The sequence below is a fragment of the Paramisgurnus dabryanus genome, chromosome 3 (genome assembly GCF_030506205.2).
Source record: "Paramisgurnus dabryanus chromosome 3, PD_genome_1.1, whole genome shotgun sequence".
Taxonomy (NCBI): domain Eukaryota; kingdom Metazoa; phylum Chordata; class Actinopteri; order Cypriniformes; family Cobitidae; genus Paramisgurnus; species Paramisgurnus dabryanus.
Genome location: NC_133339.1, coordinates 6,475,096 through 6,488,058, shown reverse-complemented (window position 1 = coordinate 6,488,058; position 12,963 = coordinate 6,475,096). Strand labels below are relative to the sequence as shown.

The 12,963-nt window shown below is 43.0% G+C and overlaps 1 protein-coding gene across 2 annotated transcripts in view; it reads left to right on the top strand.

Moving 5' to 3' along the window:
- The window catches only part of LOC135733866 (butyrophilin subfamily 2 member A1-like), a 172,468-nt gene that overhangs the window by 11,218 nt on the left and 148,287 nt on the right, over positions 1-12,963 (top strand). For both annotated transcript variants that reach the window (XM_073813787.1, XM_073813788.1), the window contains exon 7: positions 10,238-10,282. In XM_073813787.1, coding sequence (XP_073669888.1) covers positions 10,238-10,282 — 45 coding nt within the window. The remainder of the gene's footprint in view (positions 1-10,237; positions 10,283-12,963) is intronic.

Sequence of the window (12,963 nt, the reverse complement as noted above, 5' to 3'; positions counted from 1 at the left end):
TAATTAGTAAAATTTCTAAAGTGGATTATAAAAATAAAGTGTTACCCAGGCCCGGATTGGCCATAGGGAGAACCGGGAGGATTCCGTTTTTTTTTTTTTGCCAGGAGGGCCGGTGTTGTCATGCCAACGGGGATGAAGGTTGCTGTACCTAGGCTGCCAACACTCACAGCAGCCCCATTCATGTATTTGCGGGTGAGAGATGTCCCCGCCGCTTTATGCCCAAGTTGATTGTGTCCCGAGTTCCGACCACTTATTGGAAAAATTCTTGATTTAGGGTTCATTAACATCTAAAACACATGGAAAACACCGGACGTGCCGCTTTCTTCTGCTATTCAAAGCGCTTACTTATGAACACAAGTTTTGTATCTGTCATGACTGCTGGGTGATCGATGGCTGTGTGATCTGTGTGTGTGTGTTGTTTACCTGTGGTGCCGGTTCCTCGTGTGTTCACTAACTCCGCCTCCTTGTTTCAGTAATTGTTCACCGGTGGTGTCTCGTTTACCTTTCCCTTTATATTGCACGTAGTCCTGTCCTTCGTTGCGCGCTCATTGTTTTATCACAGTCCTGCTACCCTGCCTTGTCTTGTCAGTCGCTCTCTGTCTATTCCTCTTGTTACCCCAGGTTTGGTTTTCGGGTTCGGGGACTCGTTTTCGCCCGAACCGCTCGCTTGAGGATTACTGGATATCATTGACTTTGTTTGTCTCTCGGTACAGCTGGTTCGCTTTGTTTTTAGGCGGTATACCAGCTGTCTCTGTTTCTCTCCGGTTTGCATCATCACCCGTGAGTGGAGTACACCTTTTACCATTGTGGATTACATTAACTCTAACGACTGTTGTTTCTCGGGACCGCTGGTTCGCTTCGCTTTCAGGCGGTGACCAGTGGTTTCCGGGTGGCTCTTCTACATCAGGATTTCACAGTGGATTACCCGTCTGAGATCTTGGATTACCTTAATCTTCCATTTCCGCCTGTCATCCACCTTCAGGGTGGCACGTATCATCCCTCTGTTGCGTGTGGTGACTGTGCTGGTGTCTCGACGGAGTGCGTGGGTGGCTCTCTCTCTTCCTTCGGATCTGTACTGGATTATTGTGTGCCGTGTGTGGATCTACCAGTGTCTTTGCTCTCTAGCTCACTATCTCCTTTTTCTAAATAAATATTTAACTTGCACTTGACTCCGAACCTCATTTCCTGACAGATGAGCGCGCCAAAAATGGAGTCAGCAAGTTTAGAGAGTCTGGAGGTGCAGACCGCCCTTCACCAGCAGGGGGCGGCCATCGACCAACATTCGTCGTTATTGTCTGCTGCTGCCAGAGATTTCAGCATCTTGTCAGAGCAACTTTAAGAGCTCAGCAATCGCTTGGACCAAGTGACTTCTCATCATGAAGTCCCAACCTCATCCGGAGGACCCGTTTCGATTGAACGGGAGCCACACACGGCAACACCCCCCACCTACAATGGCGATCCCAACACCTGCAGATCCTTTTTACAGCAGTGCTCTCTCGTCTTCGCGCTTCAGCCCCGTCGATTTTCTTCATCCACTTCCAAGGTGGCCTATGTCCTGACGTTACTCACTGGAAGGGCGAGAGACTGGGGTATGGCCGCCTGGGGGGCTAAAGCTCCTTTTACATTTTCGTTCGAGGCTCTTGAGGAGGAGATGATAAAGTTGTTTGACCGCTCACTCAAGGGAGACATGGCAGCGGCTGAGTTGGTGAGATTACGGCAACGTAATGACTCTGTTACAGATTTTGCTATACGATTTAAGACGCTCGCTATTTGCTGCAACTGGAACGACGCGACATTAAGAGCGCAATTCCTCAAGGGTCTCACACCGGGCATTCAAGACGAGATTGCACTGAGGGAGCCACCCACGTCCCTGGAAGCTGCCATCGATCTGGCTCTGAGGGTTGAGTCTCGCCATCGGCAGAGAGATCTGCGTCGCTCATTTCGCCAGCTGATGTCGGAACCAGGGGAGATCGCTTCAGAGACGCCCTCCGAGGAGCCTATGCAGCTGGGCAAGTTTCGTATCTCTGCTGGGGAGAGAAATCGTCGGCTGTCTAATGGCCTCTGCTTGTATTGTGGCAAGCCGGGGCATCTGGCGGCCACCTGTCCGGTAAAAGCTCACGCCCGCCAATGAACCTGGGAGTCTCGGTGGGCGCATCGTCATTTAAATCTCCCGTAAGCAGCACCACACTACCTGTGATTATTAACTCTTTCCCGTCACAGGCGTTGCTGGATTCCGGTGCGGAGGCGTGTCTTTTGGATGCTGGGTTGGCCAAGTCCTGGGGTATTCCACTCATCCCTCTCTCCTCTCCTTTGTCTGCCTGGACATTGAAGGGCCAGCATATGGCTGTGATCACGCACTGCACACCCCCTGTGAGTTTGTTTGTTTCTGGCAATCATCGTGAGGAGATCGAATTTTACATCTTAGAGGATTCACAATCGCCAGTCATTTTAGGTCATGACTGGCTATCCAAACATAATCCTCACGTTGATTGGCAGAACAATGTTGTGTTATCTTGGAAGTCTTTGTGTTATGTTTCTTGTCTTGTTCCTGCTCCTTCTCTTGTCTCTTGTTCTGTCTCGCAGGTTCCAGCTATCGATCTCTCAGGAGTCCCGGCGGAGTACTCGGATCTGTATCAGGTTTTCAGTAAGTCCCGGGCTACTTCTCTGCCTCCTCATCGGTCGTATGATTGCGAGATCAAACTACTTCCCAACACTTCTCCGCCTAAGGGTCGTATATTTTCCCTAGCTAAACCAGAAAGAGAGGCTATGGATAAATACATTAATGACGCTCTTAAAGCCGGTCTCATTCGCCGCTCCTCGTCTCCAGCTGGTGCTGGTTTTTTCTTTGTAAAGAAGAAAGACGGGTCTCTTCGTCCGTGCATTGATTATCGAGGGCTGAATGACATTACTGTTAAGAATAAGTACCCCTTGCCATTAATGTCATCAGCATTCGAATTATTACAGGGAGCGCGCGTATTTACCAAGCTAGATCTGCGCAACGCTTATCACTTGGTACGTATTAGAGAGGGCGATGAGTGGAAGACAGCCTTTAACACACCCTCAGGACACTGGGAATATTCCGTTCTGCCGTTCGGTCTTTGTAACGCTCCAGCTGTCTTCCAGACCATGGTCAATGAAGTGCTGGGTGACATGATTAACAGATTTGTCTTTGTGTATCTCGATGACATTCTCATCTTTTCTCCCTCCATGCAGATACACTCTCAACACGTTCACATGGTTTTACAATGGCTTTTAGAGAATCAGCTATTCGTTAAGGCGGAGAAGTGCGAGTTCCACAGGAAGTCGGTTTCGTTTCTGGGTTTTGTTATTGCCGAGGGAGAAATTCGTCCCGATCCCGCTAAGGTTAAGACGGTTGCCGATTGGCCTGTACCCGACACTCGGAAGGAGCTTCAACGATTTCTGGGGTTCGCCAATTTTTATCGGCGTTTCATCAGAAATTTTGGTCAGATCGCTAAGCCTCTTACTGCTCTCACTTCACCTAACGTATGTTTCCGTTGGAATAGAGAGGCTCAGGAGGCCTTTGATGTGTTAAAGTCCCGGTTCATCTCTGCGCCTGTCCTCTCTATTCCCGATCCGGCTAAACAATTTATAGTGGAAGTGGATGCATCTGATGTCGGGGTGGGCGCCGTTTTATCACAGCGATCGTCTATTGATGGGAAAGTACATCCGTGTGCTTTTTTCTCTCACCGGTTAAACCCAGCAGAACGTAATTACGACATAGGGAATCAGGAGCTGTTGGCGGTTAGACTCGCTTTGGGTGAATGGCGTCACTGGTTGGAGGGAACCTCGGAGCCCTTTCTGGTCTGGACGGATCATAAGAATCTTGAATATATCCGTTCGGCCAGAAGACTAACATCTAGGCAGGCTCGTTGGGCACTCTTCTTTGATCGTTTCAACTTCACCCTCTCGTACCGGCCTGGCTCGAAAAATACCAAACCTGATGCTCTCTCCTGTCTGTTCGAGAAGTCCGATTTGGAGAGGGCGGAGACCATTCTCCCGGAGGGGAGGGTGGTCGGCGCCCTCGTATGGGGAATCGAACAGCGGGTGAGAGAGGCCGGCCGGGAGGGGGAAGTTCCGGAGGGGTGTTCAGCGGGTCGCCTATGGGTTCCTGAGCGGTTACGTTCCGATGTCATCCGGTGGGGTCACGAGTCCAAGTTTGTCGGCCATCCAGGTATTCGGAGAACGTTGGCTGCCGTCAGCGTTTTTGGTGGCCTTCTATGTCCACTGACGTCAGACAGTTTGTACTAGCCTGTTCGGTTTGTGCTCGTAATAAAGCATCTAATTTACCACCCGCTGGTCTGCTTAAATCTTTGCCCGTGCCCTCCCGCCCCTGGTCTCATATAGCCCTTGATTTTGTCACCGGCTTACCGGCATCTAATGGTAACACTGTTGTTCTAACTGTGGTGGATCGTTTTTCGAAGGCGGTTCATTTCATTCCCCTGCCCAAGCTACCTTCTGCAAAAGAGATGGCTCAGGTTTTGATTAATCACGTCTTTCGGTTACATGGTATTCCGACTGACGTAGTGTCAGATAGGGGTCCTCAGTTCATCTCTCGTTTTTGGCAGGAGTTTTGTAGACAAATTGGCGCCACGGCCAGCTTGTCTTCTGGTTATCACCCGCAGACCAATGGGCAATGCGAACGGGCTAATCAGGATCTCGGTAGAACGCTCCGCTGTCTGTCGTCACAATATCCGAATTCCTGGTGCGATCAGCTCCCGTGGGTTGAGTATTCTCATAATTCTCTTCCCGTTACGTCTACCAATTTATCCCCGTTTGAACTTTCCATCGGTTATCAACCTCCCCTGTTTCCATCACAGGAGCCCGAGGCAGCGGTTCCGTCTGCGTTAGCTTTCGTACGCAGTTGCAGACGCACCTGGAGGAGAGCTAAGACACTATTATTATCTAATTCCTGACGAACCAAAGCTGCAGCTGATCGTCATCGGCGACTTCCACCCCGTTACGTTTGTGGTCAAAAGGTATGGCTTTCTACCAAGGATCTGTCTCTCCGTGAGCCTTCTCGTAAGCTGGCTCCGAGATTCATTGGGCCATACAGTATTTCTAAGGTCATTAATCCGGTGACGATAAAGCTTAAGTTACCCCTTTCTCTTGGTCGGGTTCACCCTGTTTTTCATGTATCCAAGGTTAAACCTGTGATGTTTGCTCGCTATAACCCTCCTGTCTCTGCCCCTAATCCCCCCGCCCCTCGTCTAGTGGATGGTGCCCCTGTCTATACTGTTAAGAGGTTACTAGACTCCCGCCGCAGGGGCAGAGGATTTCAGTATTTAGTGGATTGGGAAGGATACGGTCCTGATGAGAGGAGCTGGGTTCCGGGTCGGGATTTGCTGGATCCTGGGCTGATCGAGGACCTCCGTCGGCGACAGGGTGAGTCTCCCGGTCCGTCTGGTGCCGGTCGTGGAGGGGGGGCTACTGTCATGACTGCTGGGTGATCGATGGCTGTGTGATCTGTGTGTGTGTGTTGTTTACCTGTGGTGCCGGTTCCTCGTGTGTTCACTAACTCCGCCTCCTTGTTTCAGTAATTGTTCACCGGTGGTGTCTCGTTTACCTTTCCCTTTATATTGCACATAGTCCTGTCCTTCGTTGCGCGCTCATTGTTTTATCACAATCCTGCTACCCTGCCTTGTCTTGTCAGTCGCTCTCTGTCTCTTCCTCTTGTTACCCCAGGTTTGGTTTTCGGCGTACGGGGACTCGTTTTCGCCCGGACCGCTCGCTTGAGGATTACTGGATATCATTGACTTTGTTTGTCTCTCGGTACAGCGGTATACCAGCTGTCTCTGTTTCTCTCCGGTTTGCATCATCACCCGTGAGTGGAGTACACCTTTTACCATTGTGGATTACATTAACTCTAACGACTGTTGTTTCTCGGGACCGCTGGTTCGCTTCGTTTTCAGGCGGTGACCAGTGGTTTCCGGGTGGCTCTTCTACATCAGGATTTCACAGTGGATTACCCGTCTGAGATCTTGGATTACCATCTTCCATTTCCGCCTGTCATCCACCTTCAGGGCGGCACGTATCATCCCTCTGTTGCGTGTGGTGACTGTGCTGGTGTCTCGACGGAGTGCGTGGGTGGCTCTCTCTCTTCCTTCGGATCTGTACTGGATTATTGTGTGCCGTGTGTGGATCTACCAGTGTCTTTGCTCTCTAGTTCACTATCTCCTTTTTCTAAATAAATATTTAACTTGCACTTGACTCCGAACCTCATTTCCTGACAGTATCAGACGCGTCTATTTGAGTGCGCTTGCCAGGCCCGCGTCTAAATAGACTTGAGCGCGTCTTGATACGAACGGCCTCTAAAAGGAAAAGGATTAACAAATCATATTTTTTCATAGTCATAGATGTAATAGATGTAACAATGAATCCTCTAGGAATAGTCATTATTCATTGTTTATTGCAAGAGGAACAAAAATCTATTTGATGCAAAACTCCTCAGTTTATTGGAAAAAAGTACGTTTCACAAGTATGTTCCATTAAGTGTTTTCTTTTTTAACACCATGTAGGCCTACGTTATTTGGCAATAGACACGATCTAAGTACTAAAAAAATAAGATTTTTCCATTTGTTTCATAGGCTCCTTGATAAATCTTACTTGTGTATTGTATATCAGGGGTTTCCAAACTTTATCAACCCAAAAGGTAATCTCAAGACCCACCATTTTTTAGAAAAAGAAATATAGGGGAAAACACAAACACATTTGTTTCCTTTACTTTTTGAATAAGTTTACTTGAGTAATATTAAAATCAGAGGTGTAAATTACTTGAGTAAATGTACTTCGTTACTGTACTTAAGTATTTTTGGGCTACTTTGTACTTGTACTGAGTATCAAAAATATAGGTAACTTTTACTCTCTACTCAATTACATTTTTGATTGGGTATTTGAACTCTGTACTCCACTACATTTGAAATGACACTTAACGTTACTCGCTACATTGTTTATTCGTCAAATAAAAACGAGACGAAAGTGTCAGAGGGTGATGATGGATAGAATCTGTGGTCGCGAGGTTACACGCACACACACAACTGAGGGACTTCATTTGGCGCTGCGCAGAGCAATCGTATGAAATCAAAGTACTGCGAGAGCGAATCAAATGCATATGGAGAAGTCTGGTCTCGCGGTACTTTGATGTCAAACGCTGAATTGCTTGTGTTGAGCCACCGTAGCGGAACATCTGCGTGCTGCGTATGTCATAAACTGTAGAGAAAACTTCGCGTCTGGTCTGAGAGAAGAGATAAAGAGCAAACATATGGATGCATATCACATTTGCTTCAGTCAAGGGACCCTTTGTTAAACATGTGATGCTACAATCAAAACAAAAGTGATGCGCGATTGGAGGAGGGTCATCGCGCAACTCAAAGGCAAGCACAAATGTTTATATACTCTGATGCTACTTTATCAGCTAACCTGAGTTACATAACTTGATATAACTTACTATATAAGCCAAAATAAACCAGCGAGGTCCTGTACTGATTGCCCGAGTAACTTAAGTACATTATAAGATTGATAATAAGTGTGAAATTTCACTGTCCTCACATTTAATCAAGTATGCTGTAATGTATTTACTGTAAAGAGGGATGCATGACGGAAGAAATGTAGTGCACCTAATGTGAGATATTGGTGTTACGTACTACATGTGTTTACAAAATCTTTCAAATTAACAACTTCACGTTTTAATATGCATTATCATATTTCTGTTAGTGTAATTTTAGTTTACTGTAATTTTTTAAATATTGAAATATATATCTTTTTTAGAATAGGCCTATATAAGAATATTTGGTAACACTTTACAATAAGGTTCATTAGTTAACAGTAGTTAATGTATTAACCAACTTGAACAAACCATGAGCAATACATTTGTTACATTATTAATTCATCTTTGTTAAAGTTAGTTAATAAAAATGTAAGCTTTAATTGTTTGTTCATGTTAGTTCAGAGTGCATTAACTAATGTTAACAAGATTTTAATAAAGTATTAGTAATTGTTGAAATTAACATTAACAAAGATGAATAAATGCTGTATAAGTGCAGTTCATTATTAGTTCATGTTAACTAATGTAGCTAACTAATGTTAACTAATGAACCTTATTGTAAAGTGTTACCATATATTTATATCACAAAGTTAGGCTATATATTTTTCAGCATGGCACATTCAAGTACACAATGACACTAGACTAAAATTAAATGGGTTTAAATTAAATTGAATGTAGATTTCTAGACTAAAATCTCATGGCATTTAGTTGAATAAAATTAGACTAAAAATAAATCAATTCAGATGACAAAAATATGACTAAAACTAAATAAAAATTTTAGTCAAAAGACTATCACTATGTTTAATCTGTGTTTGTTCTGCCAGGTCAAAATTTTGAGGTGTTTGATTTCTCTTCTATATTAGGAAATAAAACCTCATTTCTTAGTTTTCACTGCCCAGACCTACAATGTCTCTTTGTGTAGAGGACTAGTGCATCTTTGAGCCAACATTCAGTACGAGTAAAAATACTTGAGTACTTTTAAATTGGGTTACTTTAATACTTTTACTCAAGTCGTATTTAAATTGGTGACTTGTAACTTGTAGTGGAGTAATTTTTACAGTAAGGAATTTGTACTTTTAGTCAAGTATGGCTTTCAGCTACTCTTTACACCTCTGATTAAAATGGCTTATGGTAGGGCTGCGCGATTATGGCAAAAATTATATGCTACTGCATTTGGACTGAATAGGAAATTATATATTTGAAAAATACAATGAATTGCAAGGCTGCAGAGAACAGTGCACTTATACTACTGAGGGTTTAAAGATATTATTTTAAAGGTAGGGTAACACATTTTGAAAAATGCTAACGGTAGCCGCCTAGCAATGAAATCCCGATCCCACCCTCAAGTCAAATCGCTCTCCAAAGTCACGCCTCTTTCCAAACACATGAACACGCAAAGATCAGACGGTCACGTCTCATGTCTCATTCACCAGTGAGAGAACTTTGCAGTACAAAGTGAATAACACTTCCAAAATAACCAACATAAACAACTGGTTTACATCAGAATTAGTTTAAGCACACGTTCGGTTTTGTAGACGTAGTAACTATATCGTTATGCTAATCCGTAAACGAACACAAATTTCATAAGCAACACAACGTTTCATCAAAGTAGAATATCTGAATCCATCTCAATACAAACATATCGCGTACCTACCTTACCAAAATAAACAGTGTAACGACCCTTTCAGACCCTTTGCCTCCTGTAGCTGTTTGCATCTCGTGGTAAAGCAGTAAAGTTACTGAGGTTAATTTGGATTTTTGCTCTTGCTGATCCAGGCAGTTTTTGCTGTTGTTGTTATAAAAGATGCATTTAGTTTTGTTGCTCCTGTGTAGGTTGTCAATTCAGCAGAAAAGTTTGGTGTTCTCGCTGTTTACAGACAGAGCGCACGTGAACGCGCCAATGACGTATGGTGTCTGCGTGGACTCGCTGCGCGGTGGGAATTCAAATTACGCTTACGTATGAGGGACATAAAAGGAAACGTCCGTTCGGACCGAAATCTATGATTTGTTGAACATTTTTTGGTCCTACGCCTTTCACAGATGACATAAATTTTTACAAATACATTTAAACAACTTAACACAGTGATTGCTATCAGGATGTGAGGAGACTTTTAACCAGCATAACTAAAAATGTTTAGGATCAAATCTGTTACCCTACCTTTAATAGTAAGTCGTGAACTAAAGTGGGCTGGTCTAAGGCATGAAACTCCAGGGCTGAAAATGAGTCCCACTCCGGCCCTGGTGTTACCAGATACTTTAACATGATCTCAAATAAAATTACATCTCAGTAATATTGATGAACATGAGTTTTGTATGTAAAGAGGATCAGTGCAGAAATATTATTGACTCTTGTGTTGATCTGAAGCTGAAATAATCACTCAATACATGAAACACTCAGTGGATGTTACTGCTGATAAAAGAGAGAAACTCAGTCATTATGATCAAGAGTTCACAAACTTTATCCACCTGCACTGTAAATGTTTACACAAACATCTGTCTGTCTGTTGTTTGATTTAAGTTTAGATGATCAGATCAAAGTCTGATCAACAATAAAATCATTTATTAAAACATGACCAAATAATGAAATGTTTATGTATGTACTTGTTTTTATATTTCATTTTGTTATGTTATTTTTCTTAATCCTTTTTTCTTGTCTTTACATCTTGAACTCTCTAGAACGTCAGACATTTTCACTAAGAGAGAAGGGGACTGTTGAAAGTGGTAAGTTTAGAGAAACTTTCATTTGCAAAACCATTTAACACACTGTGTGTTATATCATATGTAAGTAAAACAGATTTATTAGATTTTTCTGTGAATGTTTTAATCTCATTATCAATCTTAAGTATAATTCTGTTATGATCTCTGCACTCTGAGGCTATTTTGGGGATTTTCGCCTGGATTTGGCCTACCCAATTTCAAAAGCTTCTCATACCCACAAGCAGAGGTGCACATACAAAAGTTTGGTATCATTTTACAAGAACCCTTTGAAATTACATAAAACACTGTTCAAAGTGCTCAACAAGGTTGTATGTGTTGTCAGTCCTCTATAGACCTGTTCGAGTCGCGACTCACTCGGATCTTTAACCCGGATCTTTAAATTAACTCATGAGTCGCGAGTCTCTAGTGTCATTAACCCGGATCAGTTGAGTCCTACTACAATTCAATGTAAAACCATAAACAGCGCCACCACACACACAAACCTCTTTCAACATTATTGATGAGACTTCGCTCGCACTACAGATCCACTCGTAACCGGCTGATCTGCGCGAGAACTGACCGGAGATTCTCACTCAGAGCCGGAAACATTGCAAACTCAAGAGACCTGCGGATCCGTGCGAGCCGCGAATTGATCAGAGATTCTCACTCAGAGCCGGAAACATTGCAAACTCGAGAGACCTGTGGATCCGCGCGAGCCGCGAAATGACCCGAGATTCTCACTCAGAGCCGGAAACAATGCGGACTCAAGAGACATGCGAATCTGCTCTGACTCGAGAGTCTCTCAACCCGTAACCAGCTGATCCGCCGGCTGATCCGTAACCAGCTGATCCGCCGGCTGATCCGTAACCAGCTGATCCGCCGGCTGATCCGTAACCGGCTGATCTGCGCGAACTGTCTCTCCGACTCTGGGGGCTACATAAGCAGGACAGTTATTTTCTATATTTTCTCTATATTATTATGCTATTGTTATTAGGCTTCTTTTTTAAATGGTCGACCATACACACCCAACCTAAAACCTATAAGCATGTTATTTCAGAAGTTTGTTATGGATTTGCTTTTGAGGAGACTTCAGTCGCTCTATAGATCCACTACCGGCTCGGATCAGCCGGTTAATGGGATCTGTAGAGCGAGTCTCATGTCCATGGTCTGCGAGTCTGCAATGTTTCCGGCTCTGAGAATCTCGAGTCGCGTGGATCAGCCGGTTACAAGTGGGTCTGTACTGAGTTTCCTTGGCAATTTAGCAATACTGACTCAAATGACTCAAGTGAATCACACAACCCGGATCACTTTAGTGAGTGACTCACAATAACCCGGATCCTTAAAAGGAATCGAGTTTGCCAGGCCTAGTCCTCTAATAAACACAAAAATAAATAGCCGCTTTTTTATGTTTTTTTTTTCTAAAGTCTGTATTTAAAAGTGTATAACTCTGGCCCTGAGTGGTAACGAAACCTGCAGACAGTTATGTTTGATTCCAGCAATTGCAGCTTACAGAGGAAAAAATACATTTTTCTCTATCATAATAAATGCAAAAGTAATTTTACTCCAACTGAAGGGAGAAATAATACGCTTTTTGTATACAATTTCTGCCTAAAAACATTTGAAGTGCTCCCATAACCACATACAGTGGAATAAATGCAATATCTTTATATAATTTTGCAGAAAACCCTTTGAAGTTACATAAAAAGCTGCTGTTTGTGACAAATTTTGTTATTTATGTTGTTTTTCATATGATGAAACACCAAATTTTCTTTTTTTATGTTGTAAATACTGTCTTTGATGGTGTATAACTCTGGTTCTGGGTGCTCTAGCAGACTGCAGACAGTTCTGGGCTGGGTTTTCCGATAACGATTGAACTTAGCACTTAAGTGCGCTTTCTACGAGCTACTTAACGAACATTCGTTGTTCATTTACGTGCGTTTCCCAAAGATGCACGTGAAACGATTGTTCGCAGCTGGGTTTTAAGTGCTACTTACGAGTCGCTATCCGTTTGTCAAGTGCTGAAATGTCACCAAAAGAATGACTCAAATTTGTAGCAGAAGCTTGTTTAGGCTAATGATCTTTAGCCAATGTGCACTAATATTTTTTATATTATTATTCATAATTGTTCAATGACTTGTTTTATGAAAAGTTTTAATAATTATTAATAATTAAATTATTAATAGTTTTAATAATTAAAATTTAATAATTTTAATAATAATAAACAAAGAAGAACCCAATAAATAACTATAGCATACATTTAAAACATTACAATATGTCCTGCAGGTGTCCTTGTAACTCTGTTTTCGTATACGATGCGTATACGACATTAAGAATGAACGATTACTCCAGACCAATCGTAGATCTACGATGATTTTCAAGTGCAACTTAAGTTACGAAGCTTTTGGGAAATGGCCCGTAATTCTAAGATGATTCGTACGATAGTTTTAACGATCTACTTAGCCTTACGATGCTTTTGGGAAACCCGGCCCTGGTTGTTACCAGCAGCAGACAGTAAACACCCAAAAAAAGAATGAACTCTTTAGCATGTCGCATTCAAAAGTTATTCTTATTTAACTGAAGGGTGCGAAAATACATTTTTCATATAAATATTAATTTTTTGTTTTGCACATATAATAAATAACAAGGGATCAATTATGCACACAACCAAAGAAAATGCTGTAAATGGACTAATTTTTTAGAGTAGG